The following is a 21,535-nucleotide window of genomic DNA, read 5'->3' as shown; positions in this document are numbered from 1 at the left end:
CCTGACAAGATCTCCTGCTTTCCACTGGTACCTGGTATGCATTTTGTATGTACGGTGGCAAGACTTATAGCCTGACATTTTAATTCTTTTAAAATACCACATACATGAAGAAAACAATTTTTACAATCTGGAATGTGTGTGTGTCTTTCATTTGCCTATCATTTGAATATCTGGTGACCTAAGAGGCCAGAAGAGGCATCAGATCTTCTGGAACTGGAAATACAAGTAGTTCTGAGCCAGCTGATGTGGGTACTAGGAACAAAACATGGGTACCCAAGAGGAGCAGTGCTACAGAGAAAAACTTTCAGCTCTGAAATATGCCGTTAGAATTACTCCTATCACGAGGGACTCTCCACATTTTTTTTTTTGTGTCCATTGTTAACATGGTTCCCTTAAAGAATGCAAAGATAAAAAGGTTTTGATGAAAACCGTTGGAGTCCAGTCAGATTCCAGTAAAATTCCATAACCTGAGACATGCTCTTTTTTTTCTGGAATTTTTAAATTGTTTTTTTAAGACAGGATATCTCTACATGGATATCCTGGAACTCACTATGTGAACCAATCTGGCCACACAATCAGAGAAACTGGACTGCTACTGTCTCTCCCTAGTGCTGGGATTATAAACATGCACCTCTAAGACCAGCTATGTTTTTAAATGACTTATGAATGAGAAAATGAAAGAAAATGAGACTTAAGTAAGAATCATCATGGCTTTGATGTATAGTAATTCTTGAAATTCTATAATAATAATGACAACAACAAAGCGGCAAATCATTATGTTCTCAATAATTGGGTTATTTTCTTTGCTTTAATTTCACCCACTAGAAATGTTTGAACTGTGTGTGTATTCACCTGTGCCATGGTGTGCATGTAAGAGGGAAACTTACAGGTGTCTATTATATACTTCCCTATGTGAGCTGTAGAGCTGAGACCTAAGGAGTCCAGTTTGAGTGCAAATGACTTCATATGTGCATCATTTCGGCTATAAAATATTTTATGTATGTGCTGGTCTATGGCTGTGCATATACCACACCCCAAGTGAAGAAATAACAGAACATGTATAGGAGTAATATGTGTCTCCCAGAATGTGAACTCAGGTTCAGTTACTTTAGCAGCAACCGATTTTACCCACTGAAAAGCTTTGCCATCCATTTGTCATTCTGTGGAAGTGTTTTGCACAAGTGCTTAGTCCTCAGAATAAACCAACACATCCCAAAATTTAGAAAAAAAAAAAAAAAAACAGAAAAAGAGCTAGCAGCACATCACTTTCATTTACAAATAAGATTTATTATTCAAATTGTCCTGTTTTTTTCCACCTTTAGTAACAATATGTTTACATACTGAAAAGACATTTTATTGTTACAATGTTTCAACTAATCATATTTGAGCATCATTGAGACAGTTAAGTGGGGAATGTCTGTGGTGTGCAAGGCTGGATCATGAGCTTGATATTTATATAAAGATGGCAAAAAGTGGACTACGCAAAGTTGTCTTCTCGTCTTGACATATCTGTCATGATGTGAAAACCCATAATTACATCACATAACACACACAGAATTTTTTAAATAAATCTCATTGCTGTTACAGTATCTGGCATCTCTTCATAATTCCCCTAGAGGGAAGTACTTTAAGATCTAGTGCCAAACAGATAACTAAAGAGAACAAGAAGAGCATGGAACATCAAATAATATATGCATATTCATATCAAATCAAGATCTGTTGTGAGATATACAGTAAATTATTATTTATTCAATTTTATTATATCTCTACCAGAGAGATGAAAATGCTGCTTTGGATACACACATGAGGTATTTATTGATTACTATATCCTCTTCTATTAAGCATTTTAATATCAACATTGTTAAGAGGTTTAAACAAAATAACACATGCAGTGAACACATCTTTTATCCTTGGACTTGTACTCAAGAGTTTGATACAAGCGCAGCTCTGGACCTGTGCGGTGTTTGCTCTCTGCTCTTGCATCCCCTCCGTCCAGCCACCATGCAGCCAGCAGAGCCTTGGCTGCGCCCCCCCCCCCCCCCCCCCGGGCGCCGCAGTTTCCCGGAGTCTGGCGGCCGCCCGTCACCAGGTCCTGGTGAATGCCCAAGGTGCCAGAACGATGCGTTCTGTTGCCTTTACAGCAGCTGGAGAACAACTTGCTGGCATGCCAGGAAAACGACAGGCTGTCACCCACACAAAAATTTTCTCTGCTACTAAGCCACTGATTGGATATCGTTCTGAGCCCAAAGCACAGAAAGCGGCGGGTGCTGTGAAGAATGACCCTATAGCTGTTGCCCTGGCCCATGGTGTGGATAAAGCTGAAGATAAACTTATTGCTGTGTATGATTTAGGTCAATACTTTGATATTTCGATCCTGGAAATCAAGAAAGGAGTGATTGCGGTGAAATCCACTCATGGGGACACTGCCTTATGCGGTGATGACTTTGACCAGGATTTGTTCTGGCACATCGTGAAGTTCACGCAGGAGACAGGGCTTCATTTGATCAAAAACTACATGACCGTTCAGAGGGTTCGGGAAGCTGCTGAGAAAGCTGTGTGAACTCTCCGACTCTGTACAGACAGACATCAACTTGCCATTTCTTACAACGGATGCTTCTGGACCCAAGCATCTGAATATGATGCTAACTCGCACTCAGAACGCATCGTCGCCCATCTAATCGACAGAACTATTGCTCTATGCCAGAAAGCTCTGCAAGATGCCAAAGTCAGCAAGCATGACGTAAGAGAAGTGATTCTGGTTGGTGGCATGACGAGGATGCCCAAGATTCAGCAGACTGTGCAAGGTATTTTTGACAGAGCCAAACTTATTCACAGGAATACCACTATTCCAGTCAAAAATTGCCAGATGGCGTCTGAACAGGAAGGTTCAGGAAGTTCTGGCACTGGGGAACAGAAGGAAGACCAGGAGGAGGAGAAACAGTAACAGTGGCAGCAGTGCACTGAGAAGCCAGGAGTAAAGGGACTCCGGTCTTTTACTGTGCTTTTGAGTTACATTGTTTTGTATAACTTTTTCAATAAATGTCCTATGTGTATATGGGGTGACTTTGCAAGACAAAGCTACCTGTGCCATGCATGGTCTGTAGGTACAGAAGCTAAGTCAGTGGATAACACTGTTAGCCATGGCTTAAATAGACACAGGATAATGAATGATGAAGTCTTTTGCGGTCCTAAACCATACCTTCCAAGCTACACCCTTGGATGGCCTGTGTCTGCCACCCATATCCTTGATGATTGTTACTTTCAACTATTTTGGAGTTTTTTTTTTAAATAAAATTCTAAAAAAAAAAAAAAGAGTTTGATACATGAGAAACAAGAGTTGAAATGTATCCCTGACTAATTACTGACATCCATGCCTAGCTGGATAACAAACAACATCTCAAAGGACTTTGTGAAAATACGAAAAACAAAACTGGAACAACAACCCACCACCGTTTCACAGATAGCATTGCTTTAAAATATGATCACATATTGCCTGATATTTAAGTAAGCAATGGACTACTTGGATGGTAGGTATTCCATTCTATACAGTGAAGTAAAAAAGTATCTGCCAAGCAACCGAAAGTCCAACAGAAGATGAGCAGAAGAAAAGCCTAACAAAATGGAACAAATAGACTAGCCACACACAGAGCAAACTTCATTACCCATTCCCAAATTTTCAAAATACAATCCACAAACTCAACTGCCCGTCTTTACCATTGCACTAGTTTGAACACGCTACATAATCTACTTCTTCCAGGTTCTGATGAAAAGAAGAAAAAGACTTTTCCTTGAAAATGTAAACAACTGTGATGTTTAAAGTCTCTACCAAATTGTTTACATAAGTAGGGCTTTTCTATCAAATGTGTTTTTCCCTGTTTCCTAATATCAAGATGATATATAAAGGCTGTAAAATATTCACGGTGTAAGAGACATGTTCAAGCAGTAAAGACAAGTCCATTCCCTGGGACCAAGGTCAGGTTCTTGATAACTTCCTAAAACTTTTGCTACTAGAAAATTAGAAGGCCTAACCTCCTTGAGAACCAGGATAAACATGTACATACCCACAAAGACACATTGATATCACTCACTTAAAACTAAAACAAGTCATTAAACAAATTTTCACTTGTGAATGTTTTTATTCATTCCTGTAAAACAGCAATTTTCTTCATCATGGATTGGTTCATGTAGCAGAAAGTAAGTTAGTAGGGTTGAAGTCAGAGAAATCAACCCTACTCCATAGATGGTATCATTTGGGAAGATTTAGGAACAGTTGCCCTGCTGTAAAAACTTTGCCACTGGGGTGGGCCTGAGCGTTTACATCCTTACACCATTTCCAGACCCCACTCTCCATGTCAAACTGCAGGCTGGGGAGGTGAATTCTTAGCTTCTTGCTCTGGTTGCTGTGTCTGACACTTGTTGCCACGCCTCTTTCATGGTGATCCTGTATCTCTCTGGAATCAAGGACCCTTTTGTAAGTTGCCTTAGACTTGTTTTTACTACAGCAACAGAAAAGGCACTAGGACACATACCTAATGTTTAAACCTGGATGAGTCATTTCGTAAAGTTGAATCAGAATGAATCTGAAAGGGTAAACTTTTCATTTAAATTCTCAGGGCTTTTGTCCATATGAGTTTGAATTCGCAAACAAAATGAACAGGGATATCATGAAGCTTGAACAGATTGTTGACAATTGCCAGATTTTTTCTCCAGAAAAAAATATTCTTCTGTATCTAAATGTAAGTGTGTTGGCTAAATATCTTACCAAATTCTTTGTAGATATAGTCCATTCTGCATTAGTTTTTTTTTTTCAGGTCCTCAAAGAGCATTGTAATATGCAAGAGCTATATTAGATCAATTACACAGTAAGAGTTTTACTACCATGAAGTGCATAACTTTTCCACACTGACTACATTTAAAGGGTTTCTCTGCAGTATGATTTTTTCTCATGGATTCGAAGACTGCTGACACACGCAAAGGCTTTATCACACTGATTACATTCATAAGGTTTCTCTCCAGTGTGTATTCTTTATGGATTAGAAGATCACTGTGATATGCAAAGGCTTTACCACATAGGTTACATTCATAGGGTTTCTCTCCAGTATGTGTTCTTCTATGCATTTGAAGATGTCTGTGACATGCAAAGTTTTTATCACACAGTTTACATTCATAGGGTTTCTCCCCAGTATGTGTTTTTTTAATGTATTAGAAGACTATGCTGATGTCCAAAGGCTTTACCACTTTGATTGCATTCATAGCGTTTCTCTCCAGTATGTGTTCCTTTATGTTTTTGGAGACTACTGCTATATGCAAAGGCTTTATCGCATTGATTACATTTATAGGGTTTCTCTCCAGTATGTTTCCTTTTATGTTTTTGGAGACTGCTGTGATCTGCAAAGTCTTTACCACATAGATTACATGTGTAAGGTTTCTCTCTACTATGTGTTCTTTTATGTATTTGGAGAGTACTGTTATGTGCAAAGGCTTTATCGCATTGATTACATTTGTAAGGTTTCTCTCCAGTATGCGTTCTTTTGTGTATTTGAAGATAACTATGATATGCAAAAGCATTACCACAGTGATCGCATTCATAGGGTTTCTCTCCAGTATGTGTTCTTTTATGTTTTTGGAGATTACTATGATGTGCAAAGGCTTTATTGCATTGATTACATTTGTAGGGTTTCTCTCCAGTATGTGTTCTTTTGTGATCTTGGAGACTACTCTTCTGTGCAAAGGCTTTACCACACTGATTACATTTATAAGGTTTCTCTCTACTATGTGTTCTTTTATGTATTTGGAGAGCATTGTTGTGTGCAAAGGCTTTACCACACTGATTACATTCATAAGGTTTCTCTCCAGTATGTGTTCTTTTATGTATTTGAAGATTACTGTGATAGGCAAAATCTTTACCGCACTGATTGCATTCATAGGGTTTCTCTCCGGTATGAGTTCTTTTATGTATTTGAATATAACAGTGATATGCAAATGTTTTACCACACTGGTTACATTCATAGGGTTTCTCTCCAGTATGTGTTCTTTTATGTGTTTGAAGATGACCAAGTCTTGAAAAGGCTTTTCCACACTGATTACATTCATAGGGTTTCTCGCCACTATGTGTTCGTTTATGTATCTGGAGCAAACTGTGACATCCAGAGGCTTTATCACACTGAATACCTTTGTAGAGTTTCTCTTCAGTATGAATTCTTTCATGGCTTTGGAGATGACTGTGATATGCAAAGGCTTTAACACACTGAGGATATTCAGAGGGTTTCTCTCCAGAATGACTTCTTTCATACCTACAAAGATTAGCACATGTTAAAGCTTTACCACATTCATCACTGACGAGTCTTGACATCTACATCAGTTAATTTACAATTAAGTCTAATTGTAAAGAGCAAGGCTTTTATACTCTACAGGGTTTATACTCATGGCACTCCCTTCATTAAGGGCTGTTTTCTGTCTCTGAAGATGCCTGTGATGGTAAAAGCCTTTATTACATGGCTCCCATTTACAGCCTCTTCCTTCTATTTAAGATTTTTCACAATTTAAGCAGAACTGAAAGAACTCAGAGCTTTACCATACATATTGCATTCCTAAGTTTTCATATGGTGCGAGTGATACTGCATTTGCGAGATGAACCAGGACATACAGAAGTAGTTATACATTCCAATACTCATAGAGCATTTCTGCAGTGTGAGTTTACTGATATAGTCCCAATGACATTGGGAAACCAAGTAATTCTAAATTTGTTTCATATTTAACAATTCTGCTCAGATGGAGGACTACTTCATATGCCCTGACTGTTCGGGAAAGAGTTATATTGCTTCTTTCTGTATCCGGGTGCTCTCAATGCTTGTGTACAGAGTGACATAGGAAATACCTAGGTTTGAACATTGCATGCACATAGTTTGACTTTCTGTTCCTCATAGACGTGCAGTATAGGGATTAAGGTTACGTCACAACAAACTTTCTGATTCATAATCTGTTAATCTTAACTGAATAGCATCACAACAAGAACATGAGTAACAATAGCTTTTCTGTGCACTATTTGCTCGTTAGAAGGTTTTGGACATATACTTATCACCTATTCAATGTATATACTCTGCAATACCTGAGTAGGATGAAACTAAATGGATTTTCAGTTCAAGAGCATAGCTTCCCTGGGGATATGAAGCAAATGGTGACATCAGCTAAAGCAGCTAATTCCTTGCTGTCTTTCTTAGAGGAATGTCTTGGAAACACAGGTCAGCTAACTAAAATTGAGGGGTTTTTCTTTTTTAGAATTTGTATTGTTGCTTTTCTTTAAAATTTCCAGGAAACATTAAAATTTCTTCAGAGAACATTTTCATCACTTGCACATAAAATTACCTTCCATGTCTTCTAGAATTTTGGCAATGTTCTTCAATGTTATGGTCTTTCCAACTGTAGCCTAAAATACAGTACAAGAAAATGTATGATATGTTATTGGGAATTGTTCACAATTTAACTTACTAGACTCAGATAACCTTAGAATCTTGCCTAATCATTCACCTCATTCTTCCTCTTTCTCAACTGAAATTATACACGCGAACCAATAAACAACAAACGCGGTCCGCTTATTTGGAAACATAAAGGAAAATCCCCAATCTTACCTATAGCAGTGAGGTTCCTGTAGGTCTCCAGCATCACATCTTTGTACAGGCTCTTCTGGGAGAGATCCAACAAAGTCCATTCTTCCCAACTGAAGTCGAGATGCACATCATTGTAGGTCACTGCATTCTTAAATGCCCCATAAATGTAAACAAAAGAAAGCATGACACTGACAACATTGAAAATGTATACTTCCTTGACAATATAGCCTCATAATTCTGGTGCTTCCCATACTTATTCCATGACACAGAATTTTAATGTAATCACCAAGTCTCTTTAGAAGTAAAATGAATAAGAGATTCACTTGCCACATCTGTATCCTTTGAAAGCTAAATGCCAATTAACAGAGACAGAAGAAGATCAATAGTACTGACTACACACCAAAGAAACTGAATGATCAATTACTAATTACAAAAAAGACAGTCAAGCTGGGTGTATTGGCTTATGCTTTTACTACTAGCACTCAGGAGGCAGAGGCAGTTGAGTTTAATTGAGTTAGATGGCGCTGTGGCCTACTCAGTGAGTTTCAGGACAACCGGAGTTACATATTAATAGCACCCTATCTCCCTCACAAAAATCAATCAAAGTTCTGTATTGAAGTGCCCCAGTTTAAACTGTACCATTAATAAGATTTTTACTAAAAGGGATGTGTAATTTTACAATTGAAAATTAAAGCTAAAACATTAGCAATGTAAATATTGATCATAAGTAAAAACAATAGGACAGTTAAGATGGCTCAGCAGTTAAGCGCTCTTGCTGGTCTTGCAGACAGGTGTGCTCAACTGCCTGCCACTACTTACTGAAGGGTCCCCAATTACCCATTACTCCAAGTTGTGGGGTTCTGAGGTGATCTTATAACTACTAGGGGAACACACATATGTGGTGTAAAGACATGCATACATGTAGAAGACACATATCTGTTCTAAAGGATTCAAAATAAACAAAGTAGGTAAGACCAGTTGCAGCAGGTTTTGTATGAAACTGCATCCAGGGATTAGGAATTATTTTGTCTAATTCTGCCATTAACTGAAGGCTTAAGAGGATGGAGCCTTGCCCGTAAGATGCTTTGCTAGGCTTCTACTATAGAGCAAGTGCCTTCTCTTGAATTGGGATGATCTCCTTAAATGTTCCTGCCTCTGAATGTCATCTGCGACTACATTTTCTGTTCAACTATTTGCTTTTTATCACTGTAAACAATACCTATAAACAAATCCAACCCTACAGAAAATACTAGAAGGAAAACTCCAATCCAAGGAAGTTAGCTGTACATACAAAACTACAGGCAATAGAAAAATTCCACACCACCAAACCCCTAAAAAGGAAAACACACATCCAATACTACCACCACGAAAAACAAACCAAAAAAAAAAAAAAAAAAAAAAAAGAAAGAAAACCAGGAATTAATCACTGGTCACTACCATTTCTTTATATCGATGCACTCAATTCACCTGTGAAAAGACACAGTCTAACAGAATGGATACTAAAACAGGAGCTGTCCTGCTGCTGCATACAAGAAACACACCTCAACTTCAAAGACAGACATTACCTCAGAGTAAAAAAATTGAGAAAAAACTTCCCAATCAAATAGACTTGATAATCAAGCTGGTATAGCTATCCTAATATCTAACAAAATATACTCCAAACTAAAATTGATCAAATCAAGATGGAGAATGACATTTCATATTCATCACAGGAAAACTCCATTGAAATGAAATCTTAATTTGAATGTTTATTCCCCAAATATAAGGGCAAAAACATTTGTAAAAGAAACATTATGAACGCTTAAATCACACATCAACCCCCACCACTAATAGGAACAAGAAAAGGCTACAACTCTCTCCATAACTATTCAAAACAGTACCTGAAGTTCTAGCTAGAGCAGTAAGACACAAAAGGAGATCAAAGGGATACAAATTGGAAATGAAGTCGAACTTTTGCTATTTGCAGATGATATGACAATACACATAAGCGATCCCAAAAATTTGATGAGGGAACTCCTACAGCTGATAGAGTTTCAGTGATGTGGCAGGATATAAGGTCAGTAGCCCTCCAGAATACAAATGATAAAGGTGCTACAAAGAACGCAAGAAACAGATCATCAAAAGAACAAATAATCCAATAAAAAATGGAGTACAGACCTAAACAGAGAACTATCAACAGAGGAATCTAAAATGGCTGAAAGATACTTAAGGAAATGTTCAGCATCCTTAGTCATCAGAAAAATGCAAATCAAAACAACTCTGAGATTCCATCTTACACCTGTAGAAATGGCCAAGATCAAAGACACTGATGATAATTTATGCTGGGGAGGTTATGGGAAAAAGGGAACACTTTGGCATTGCTGGTGGGAATGCAAGCTGGTACAACCCCTTTGGATGTCAGTGTGGCAATTTCTCAGAAAATTAGGAAACAACCTTCCTCAAGACCCAGCAATACCACTTTTGGGTATATATCCAAAGGATGCTCAATCGTGCCACAAGGACATGTGCTCAGCTATGTTCATAACACCATTGTTTGTCATAGCCAGAACCTGGAAACAACCTAAATGCCCCTCTACCGAAGAATGGATAAGGAAAATGTGGTACATTTACACAATGGAGTACTACACAGCAGAAAAAAATAACGACATCTTGAATTTTGCAGGAAAATGGATGGAGCTAGAAAACATTATTTTGAGTGAGGTAACTCAGACACAGAAAGACAATTATCACATGTACTCACTCATAGGTGGTTTTTAAACATAAAGCAGAGAAAACCAGCCTACAAACCACAATCCCAGAGACCTTAGACAACAAAGAGGACACTAAGAGAGACTTACATAGATCTAATCTACATGGGAAGTAGAAAAGAACAAGATCTCCTGAGTAAATTGCAAGCATGGGGACCTTGAGGGAGGGTTGAAGGGGGAAAGTGAGAGGCAGGGAGGGGAGCAGAGAAAAATGTAGAGCTCAATTAAAAAACCAGACCTAGATATTATTAAATTATATCTAGAAAATTTAAAATATTTCTACTGATCACTACTATGTTAGTGTGTTGCACACAAAAAAAAATTCAGTACATTTAGAGGTCTGGAGTGTCTCTTTAGACATTACCAGCTAAGCAGGTATCATCCATAAGGCTTTTCAACAATTTGACACGATTTTAGATTTTCTGATGAAGCATACTCAACATACCCAGTGGATATATTAGAAGATGAGAACACGTATCCAGAACTGATGGGATAAAATCATCATCTAGGCAGAAACTTGAGAATCCTTAGAGGAAATACTCACTCTCTAAAACAAGCAGTTTTACTATCTACTAAAGACAATCTCTAAATGTAAGTAATAAAATATGTAACTACTAAAGTCTCACACAGTCAGAAACTAATATTCAATGGAGACATTGTTCAACACAAAAAAATAACATCTGTCATGTATTCCAAATATTCTTTTCACACTAATTACTGAAAATCCCAAGACTGAAGTTCTGTGAACAGGTTCGTAGAATTCCTACAAAGATACCACAACCTTCTCCTTAGTTTTTTTTTTGTACCATTCTTATGTTTCCTTTTAAAGTTTTTTAAAATTTTAAAAAAGAACCTCTGAAGACCTTTTTTGTTAAGCTTGTTTGCTTGTTTTTGAGATAGTTTGTCTAATAGTCCTGGTTGTCCTGGAACTTGCTCTGTAGACCATGCTGGCCTAGAACTCAGAGATCTTCCTGCTTCTGTCTCCAGAGTGCTGGAATTAAAGGTATGCTCCACCACCACTTGGCAAGACTTTGTTTTTTGTTTTTGAACACAATGAAAATAAAAACAGAAGCCGAAACTGTGGATCATTCCTCTAATCTCCTAATTCAGGAAGCTGAGCAAAGTGGGGATCACATGGTAAGACCCTGTTTCTGTCAGGGACCATTGTCCTAAGGATGTTTGCAGAGAGCCCCACACCCCAACTATCTTGAGAACTGTTTGTTAACAGAATCACAAAAGGAATGTTTCTGCTTACACAGAGAACACTAGGTGTGCTGACTGGTGACCTTTGCTATCCCGGCAAAGTTACTTCTTACCCCTACCTCCCACCCCAAGCCAAGTTCCTCATTCAAGGGCTATATAAGCCGCAACCATTACCCTAATGAACGGAGACCTTGACAACTGAATCTTGCTTGGTCTCCTTCTTTTCTCTGGCCCATGATTCATACAGGTATAACCTCTTCAGTCCCTGAATAACTGGACCTGCTGGGTGGGTCATGTTTCCACAACAGACAAAAGAAAATTATACATTACATATACATGTATAATAACTTTCAAGATGTACTTTCAATTCTAGAATAAAGAGTAATTTTATTAGAAACAGGTGGTTCTCTGTGGGTTTGGCCCAGTCTAGTCTACAACATCAAGATCCACTCCAGCCATTTCTATAGTAAGAACCAAAATCTGAATAAAAAATAAAATATAAAATGAAAAGATTTTTAATGGTATGTTTTGTTCCAGGTGAAAAGGACTATGAAAGAATGGAGTCATGGTATCTGTTTCATTCCAGGAGAAGACAGATACATGGTGCAAATGAACTGCAAAGTGAGGTATAATTTAGGAAATGAATGTGACAAAAATTACTAACAAACTGCTTGCTTGGAACTAATCAAGAAAGGTACAAATAAAAAAGAAACAAAAGCCTACAGGTACTTAGGAGTACATTTATGAAGAAAAATAAAAATCAAGAAAGAAATAGAAAAATGTAAGCAACCAAACCAGCACTAAGCCTGCGTCCAGCCAAAAATTATAAGGAAAGCTTCCAAGCAAATATCAAGTTGTAGCTTGACTTTTAAGAGGATCACAACGACTCTTAGCACAGGATGCATGTTCAACAATTGTTGAATGATTAAGTAACAGAATTTAGTGAGAATAATTTCAACTGTAAAGCAACTCACTGCCTCACTAAAAATTGGTGAAATCATTTATAGATGTTTTCTTTAGTAAACATTTAGGAAGAATGGTAATGGGTGGCAGGGACCACCTGGTGGCCATTGCTGCTCGACAAATCCTAGCATTTACACTTTGCAGACCACAATTCTCCAGCACCCTGTCACGTTCACTCTCAATGATTTGCACTATACATTTGGGAGTTTCTTTATGCCTTTTCCTTTGGGATATTTTGTGTAGGCTTTGAAAGATGAAAATGTATAAAATGTAAACAAAATAATTCTTTGGAAAAAATACCCACCACAGTGGAAACACATCCTGTGTACGACAGCACACAGGAATCCCTACCGTGCCCTCCTGATTATACCAAGAACAGCTAGAGATTTAAAGCATAACATCCAGATCTAGAGCCCAAGGACAGTAAGGATAAGAGTTCAGTTAATAATGATAGAGGAATCGGAATGGTACAGCATGGTTAAAAAGGAGTAGGACATCAGGACCTTCCCTTTTGGGAGCATCTGAGAGAAACAGGCCCATATACTAACACTAGGACACAAAGGAAAGCAATTGGGGAACAGCTCAGTGCTAGAGCTGCAGCCTGCCTCCTGGGGAATGAAAACTGCTCTTAATTTAGTGTCTGGTCCCCAAGGAAGTCCTTGCCCCTAGGTCAGACATTTGAATAAGAGCCTCCAGTACCACAGGTGCTTGAGGAAAGTATTTGTTTGATAAAAGCAGTCATTCTTCTTAGTTCTGGCAGAAGGAACTTGTGACCCTTCCATCCTCATAAAAGGACACCTGGTCGAGTTACTGAACCTTTGAGAATGAAAGGCATTTAGATACTAGCTCAAGGGTGGATTGGATCTGCTTAAAGGCAGACTCCTTTGTGGATTTAGCTATACTAGGAAAGGTGTAACAGTGGAAATGGTACCTGCCTGAACTCCATGATGACCAGGACATGGTAGCCAAAGGTGTCTGAGCCTTCAAGCACTAAGGAAACAGCTCAGTTGCCTGTAGTCCCCATTCTAAACTTCTCAGCCATTACCCAAAAGAGGTACCTACTGGACTGTGCAGACCAACGGAATGGTCACAGCATTTGGCTAACAAATGGTTTACTAAGGGATCACGAACCACTGACAGAAGCAAAACTGAATGGAAAGCAGTGGCCTTTAGAGCAGGGGTAGGGAATGGAGGTTTGCGGGAGGGAGTGGGGGCAAGGGGAGGGATTATGGCTGTTACTGAGGAAGGAACCAACACATCAGCACAACGTACTGAAGTCATAGCAAAGCTGTTAGCTAGAAGACCAACAGCTAAGCAAGGGAAAAGGGAAGTCTGTATCTTCTTTAATTCATGGTATGTTTGCATTGGTTTAGCTATACGGTCATCAAAATGGAAAACTACTAACCGTCAGATGAATGCAAAAACATTTGGTCAAGGGAGGCATGGACGTAAATGACAAAAAATAGCAAAGGCATCAAAATTTATGTAACCCATGTAAATGCACACATAGGCAAGACAACCAAGACATCTAAAAATAATGAAATAGCAAATTGTCATCATGTTCAATTAAGACTAGAATATTAAAAATTCCTAGGAAACAAATTTGGAATGGTTTATCAAGGACGATAGATCCCACAGCTGCTAAATTTGAAAGCTTATCCCAACACTAAAAACTGAGGGAGAACTAAATTAAATCCAGATAAATCTTTGAGAATATTAAAAGTAACCCAGATCAGAAAATTAAGAAACTGAAGAATGTTACCATATTTAGTAAAGAAGAAATCCTAAGATTACATAACGCATTGGGACATTCAAGGACTCGTGCTTTGTTCCAATGGTTTTATAAAAGAACTCGTAAGTTATCCTGGCAGGCCTGTAAAGACAGGGCCACCTTTATCCAGCACTTAAACTAGATTCAGACATGAAATACCATTTGTAACATGGTCTCCTAAACAATTTAATTACAAACTGAAAAGAGATTTCATTGGACTCTTGAGTACTCACAGATGCCTATATGCCTGCACCCTTGTAGATGTAAGAAAAGAGCTTGGATTAGCTAGCAAAGTCATAGACCAGACCAGTTGGCAACAAAATACTTACTCTGGTGTTGGATAGTCAGATATAGCTGCCCAATAATTATTGATTCACATCAAGGAACATACTTTATAGGTTCTAAAGTCTAGAAGTGGTTCCAGACTATGGACATACAGTGGGTCTTCCATTTAGCGTATAACCCAACTGCAGCTGCCAATGTAGAAAGATGAAATTGACTGCTTAAAACCAACTTATTACAACTCAAAGATTCCCATTGGAAAAGGCTATTGAAATCATATGCTATGAGTTAAATACCAGACAAAGATTGAATAGAGCTTCTCCCTTAGAAGACATTAGTAAGTCAGACTTAGAGATGGAACAACAACCAGATATTTCCTGATCATGCAGAGTAATTTCCCATAAATCTGCTTTCTAGAATGGAAATACTCAAGACTTAAAGGAGTCCTGGAAAAGACAATAAAATCTGGACCACAGACAAGGACAATGTGAACCTTAGAAAATTAGATGACCTACAAGTATACTGTGCCTAGGACCAAACCCAATATATTGGATCTGCATTTTCATCAGGATAGTAATTGTCTTAGCCTTAATTTATTCAGCTCTGGTGCTAACTGGACATTTTACCTTCTGCCCAGACAGAGAAGGAAATAGAAAGTGGCAAGGCAGTGCCCTAACAAATTACGCCCTATGCCTCACAGAAATGTAACAAGAAAATAAAAAGAGCACAAGATGGAACAATGCCATGGTGTGTATCTGCTGGTCCAAGGCACCCAGGACACTGTTCCTGGGACAGCTCCTGTTAAATTCTATAAAGTTAACAATACCCATCGAGTCAAGCTCAGGCTCTTCAACACCACCATTGCGTGTTTTACCATCACATCACCATTGAGATGGTCAATATCAGCAACATCATCACCTTGATAAACAACCTTATCTATAGCAACAGGAACAATAAATGGAATAGCCACAATACCAACAGCTAACTATACAAACAAACCAAGAGTAAAGTGTAATATTTTGACATACCCTACTACATCTTATATAAATTCCTACCATAACAGTGGGGTAATGAACACTTCATCCTAAATTTCACATACACCAGCAATGTATTCTAATTTCAATATGACCATTGTAAAGCTATTGGAAATATAGTTTGTTATAGTTATTGTGATGAAATAGAAAGGAGTCCATAGACCTAAGTATTTTTCTAAAATATTTGGAACAAAAACAGTGATCTATAAGTCTCTACTGGACCCAAGGCAAACTTCTTGGTGTGAGCATAGATTCTGTAAAACATATTTGCTTTATCTTAGTCTATATGGACAATGAAGTACCAGTTTAGCACATACACCCATTGCCTAGGAAACTGGGGATGAATTTGTTGTACCCACTGATTCTTTCCTATGGGCTACTTGAACTAATACAACAGGTATCTGCTACACAAAGACATACATTTCACTTGGGGCCAACATCTTTGTGACCACCCATCCTCTCTCTGTCTAGTGAGTTCCAAATGTCAGAACTGACCACTTAGGTCTTTGCAAGTGATGTGGGAGTGATTTCTTATTAATAAAGAAACTGCCTAGGCCCATTTGATAGGCTAACCCTTAGGTAGGCGGAGTAAACAGAATAGGATGCTGGGAGAAAGAAGCTGAGTGAGGAGTCGCCATGATTCTCCCACCCCAGACAGACGCAGGTTAAGATCCTCCCTGGTAAGCCAGCTCGTGGGCTACACAGAATATTAGAAATGGGTTAGGACAATATGTAAGAGCTAACCAATAAGAAACTGGAACTAGCCAGGCCAGGCAGTGTTTGAAAGAATACAGTTTCCGTGTAATTATTTCTGGGCATAAGCTAGCCATGCGGGCGGCTGGGTGCCGGGGACGCAGCCCTGCCGCTCCTATTTCAACATGCAAGCCCACTCACAGACCGTGGCAATGGAGTCTCAACTGCATGCTCTATGAAGGTCTTCCAACCCACAGATGACATGTATTACACCGCCAGAGATACACCAGACCTCACTATATTCTGAAGACCCTGGTTGTCTGGCTATATAAAATGCTACTGGAGTTACAACTCCTTTCTAAGGACAGTCTAACATTTGAACAGAGACATGTTTTTGACTCGGGTACCCTATTATAATAATGAACTGAAGATGACTTGCTAGGAAAGTGATTGCATTTCCTTTTACTTCTGAACATATTTTCAACTTGGTATATACCAAACCTAAAAAAATATAAAATTTGGAAAATATATGTCAGAGGGATCAAGGCAATATCCTGTATTCTACATTGTTTAAAGATTTTAATTAATTACTCGTTTACTTCCTGCCACTTGTTTTTCTGCATTTATATGCCTGTTAGTAATATGCTTCTTTCCCTGTTGTGGCCCAAATTTACAAATTCCTAATAATTCTTATGTGTGGTCCCCATTGTCATTGTGTGTGCCTCAAGAAACAGGGAAGAAATGTAATGAGCATAGAAAAAAAAAGCCTTTTAGGTGTGTAAAAATAGCTTAGCCAGGCATCCCTCTACACACAAGGCTGTACCTCATAACAGGAGGCCACTGATAACTCACTCAAGATATCCAGACACAGCACTAGAATACCAGGATGCCCAGTGGAGATTATATAATCAGAGACCAAGAGCAATGCTCTTGCATATCTGGAGAAACATCACCTTGATCTATACTGCAGCTAGATCATCTTCCCCCAGGATCCAGAGACTTCTGTTAGAGTTTAGACCTGACCTTAACTAAGATACATCCAATAGGGGAACAGTCATGGGGAAACAGGCTTAGGATCTTAGTTTGGGATTTAGGGTGTGAATCTTGTGTAATGAACGTCAGCATAATAAAACATGACTTTTGGAATACTAATTATGCATGTCTACCGTCCTGTTCATGAAAGTTAGGATCATTTTCCTATGATGGATGATTAGATATAAGTCTGCATCAGAGTGAAGGAATAAAATCTTCTAACCAAATGCAACAGATAACAGATTTTTAAGGAGATATCGTATGACTTGTATTAAACTGGAAGCAATTTGTTTTGCTGCAATTGTTTTATAAGTAAAACAGCACTTCTGAAAATGAATTTACCCCATTTTTATATGCATGTTTATGTGTTTGAGAGAATGTATTCCATGTGTGTAGAGGCTATATACCAGAAAAGATGGTATCAAATCCCCCGGAAATGGAGTAGCACGTGGTTTTGAACCTCCAACTTGGGAGCTGAGATCTGAACTCAGATCATCCCTAAGAAGAAACAAGTGCTAAGTGACCTACCAAGACCCATAATACTTTTTATCCAATAAATTACAAGTCTTTCACAAGTTAACAGCAACAACATCTAAATAAATAAAGTAAATAAATCATCCATTGGAACATGATGCATCAATATTAAGAGGTTTGCACCATAAATTGAACACAATCCAGCAACAATGCCCAAAAATTTATTGACAGGAAAGATGATTCCAAAGTTACATGCAAAGTGGAAACACTAAGAATGCTCAATGGGATTAGGAAAATTAGTACACAGATTGACACAGTGTGACTTCTATATTTACAACAAGAGGTACACTAATCAAGAAAATGTATAATATTTCTTAAAGAATAAAGGCAACAGAGAGAAAAAGCTAAGAATAAAAGCAGAAAAATATAGTTAACTTGTAATCAAAGGAAACTCAGACAGGAAATGTGTGATCTTGGTCAATGTTCCCCAGTTATCTATGATTCTATGCATACAGAAATTAAGTAAGCACAGACTTTATAACTCATACAAAATCAACTCAATGTGACCTTTAAAACATGTGTTGTTTCTTACCCTCCAACTGATGATATTTCTTCCAGAGAGTTTCTATACTCTGGAGTCATGCTCCAAACTCCCTCTGCAAATGGAGGTGATCTTCTGCAGAGTCACCAATGGCTCTACAGTAACTCATGGTCCCTTGTGGTTTCAAGCAAACCCAGACCCACTCATGCCCAATCAAAACCCAATGTACAAAAATAATATCTGCGTCCTGCCACAGTGGATTATGGCATAAGACACGGAATCTGCCTTGTTCACCTGCTTAACACCATGCACACCTGAGATACCTCTGCAGCTCAGAAACACCTTGTGCCCCCTCTAACTGAGCTTCACTAATCACAACCAGGTGGCTAGCAGAAGCAGAAAGCATTCTAATTATGTGTGCTGAAGGGTGATCCCCATCACCACTTTTCTAAAACTTTCTAAACTATCTGCATTTAAATAAAGGGAAATGTAAAAAAAAAAATGATTCCAATGATTGACTTTTAAAATGACAAACACAATTAGAACACTCAGCAATGCTGACTGGGAAAGAGAGTGGGCCCTTCTCTGGTAGAGAGAATGCATTAATAAGACATTGTATGACTTTGTAAAATATTAGCTGCTGAGTGCTATATCCTGACTGGATTTACAGCCTGTGTCTCAGACCTCTCAGCTGACTGAGCAGTGTCAACTGGGACTGCACATTTTCAGAAGAGGGAACCCTAACTGAAAAACTGAATACTCAGTCGTTCAAGTTACCCTCCATAAATTGTACACCCACCCATTCTCTCGGCTTTCATTCACACAGATAGAATTAATACACACTGGGAAATTACACAGACAGTCACTCACCCTGCCCCACCAGGTCCTTCTTTATAATGGACACCACTGCAGTCTTAACTTCCGTCTGTGACCTGGCTATTGCTAGTCTGTTACCCGTGCAGCGTACATAGTACACTGTTCCTCCTCTTATGGTCTGAAGAGAGAAGCCGTGCTCCACACACAAATCCTTTTTCCTGTTGCTGCAAGAGATAGCCCACTATGTGACTCAAACTGGCAAGTTTAGAACTCTGTTGTTCTACAGACTTGCAATCCAAGAATTTAGGGTGGTTTGCAAGGGAATAGCAAGGGCAGTGCCCTATGGGGCTACAGTGTTCAAGCCCACTACAATCAGCATAGGAGAACTTGACTCAAAACCACTTTTCAAAAGACCGGGGTAGCACCTGTTCTAGAATTAATATATCTTTCTGGCATACCAGGACTAAATGTTGGTTGTGACCCTCTATCGTCCCCTTGAGCAGCATGTAGAGGCCTTATCTTTGATTGGGTCTTTCCGGTGGTTGAAAGTCAGGATTGTCTCCTTTGTTTAGAGAATGTAGTTTAACAGGTGATTAATTCTGGTGAACACACATTTACATCTTATCATATTGATCTCTAACAGGCATGGTAACATACTACTTATCTTTGGGACATGTGGTAGGTGGCTGTCCCTTACCTAAATTCTACTTTGTGTGACTTAATGTAGCCTAAGAATTGGTAAGTCCTATACATCAATTCACAGTTTAGCAGGGGAATGCTATTCAACACGTGATACCATTTACACGCTCCACAAAATTAACTCCAGATGGGTCCTAAACCTAAATGTTAAACGTTCTGTTATATACTAGAGAGACGAGAACTCTCCGAGTTTGGCAAAGCTGCCTTCCATGGTGACAAAATGAGCTCTGCAGGCACCAACATTTCACAGCGATGTCAACAAAAGAATACTTATTTCAAAGCACAGTCCCACTCCAGTGCTCTCCGCAGATGCAGCCTGCAGAGTGACGTTATTCAGAGGCTGCCGCCCTGGCCCAGGGACTTGCAAGTACCACACAAGGGACACACAGGGTCAGCAGGAACAAATCAAACTCTCTGGCCTCTCGCTCCCACCCAGCCCAGGACAGACTAACCACACAGGGTCGTGTGGAGTAGCCGGCCGCTCCACCCAGTCTGGGGATAGTGGGCCCTCACTCACCATGGCCGGCCACTCCTCGTCTGCGGACAGCTACTCGTCTCTCACCATGGCCCGGCTGCAGAGCTCACCCACGCTTTCCCCAAAACAGAGTCCACAAGACACAGGCAAGCAGATCACCGACTTCTTAGCTGAGCACTGGAGCCTGGCACCCGGAAGAACCTGCCCATCTGACATGCGGGTCCGCTGGAGGCTCTGATTGGCTAGTAAGGCCTGAGTGACAGGAATGGGTGGTTCCCAATGTTGGCTTCCAGATTAAGCACAGACCTATCCCAGATTGGCAGATTTGTACCAAATTCAACAGCAAGTCTCTTGTTAATCTAAACCAATGCGTTCAGTTTTAAAAGGAAGTGTATAAACTCAGAAGGAGACTTATCAGACAAATGTGCACAAGAGGAACACAGAGTAATTCAAGAATATTAAAAACATTGTTTTTTACCGCTGAGTAGTATTCTAATGTGTATATATTCCACACTTTCTTCATCCATTCTTCCATTGAAGGACATCTAGGTTGTTTCCAGGTTCTGGCTATTACAAATAATGCTGCTATGAACATAGTTGAACAAATGCCCTTGTCATCTGATCGGGCATCTCTTGGGTATATTCCCAAGAGTGGCATTGCTAGGTCCAGGGGTAGGTTGATCCCGAATTTCCTGAGAAACCTCCACACTGCTTTCCTGGATGGAAATAGAAAACACTATCCTGAGTGAGGTAACCCAGACCCAAAAAGATGAACATGGGATGTACTCACTCATAATTGGTTTCTAGAGATAAATAAAGGTCAGTGAGTCTATAATTTGATCTCCTAAAGAAGCTAAATAAGAAGGTGATCCCAAAGAAAAACATATAGCTATCCTCCTGGTTATGGGAAGTAGACAAGATTGCCGGGCAAAAATTGGGATCTTGGGGCTGGGGTGGGAGGGGGTAAGGGGAGATGGGGAGAGAAAAGTGAGAAGGGGAGGTTGGGGGGGAACTTGGGGAAACGGGATGATTGGGATAAAGGAAGGTTGGATAGGGGAGCAGGGAAGCACATATCTTAATTAAGGGAGCCATCTTAGGGTTGGCAAGAGACTTGGAGCTAGAGGGGCTCCCAGGTGCCCAGGGCGATGTCCCCAGTTAGTTCCTGGGGCAGCTGAGGACAGGGAACCTGAAATGACCC

At 39.3% G+C, this 21,535-nt stretch overlaps 1 protein-coding gene across 1 annotated transcript; it reads right to left on the bottom strand.

Annotated features, from left to right (window-relative positions):
* Positions 1-2,064: 2,064 nt before the first annotated feature.
* Positions 2,065-20,519, bottom strand: LOC126491330 (zinc finger protein 431-like). The gene is given in 6 exon segments (XM_050126893.1): positions 2,065-5,022; positions 5,025-5,196; positions 5,198-6,293; positions 7,366-7,426; positions 7,629-7,755; positions 20,380-20,519. Coding segments are annotated over 6 exon segments (1,569 nt in total). The 5' UTR covers positions 20,383-20,519; the 3' UTR covers positions 2,065-4,912.
* Between the last annotated feature and the right edge of the window lie 1,016 nt (positions 20,520-21,535).

The sequence above is a fragment of the Alexandromys fortis genome, unplaced genomic scaffold (genome assembly GCF_014885135.2).
Source record: "Alexandromys fortis isolate MF-2015 unplaced genomic scaffold, M_Fortis_MF-2015_v1.1 scaffold_261, whole genome shotgun sequence".
Lineage (NCBI taxonomy): Eukaryota > Metazoa > Chordata > Mammalia > Rodentia > Cricetidae > Alexandromys > Alexandromys fortis.
Note: the sequence above shows the minus strand (reverse complement) of the source record. Positions and strands in the feature narration are given on the sequence as shown.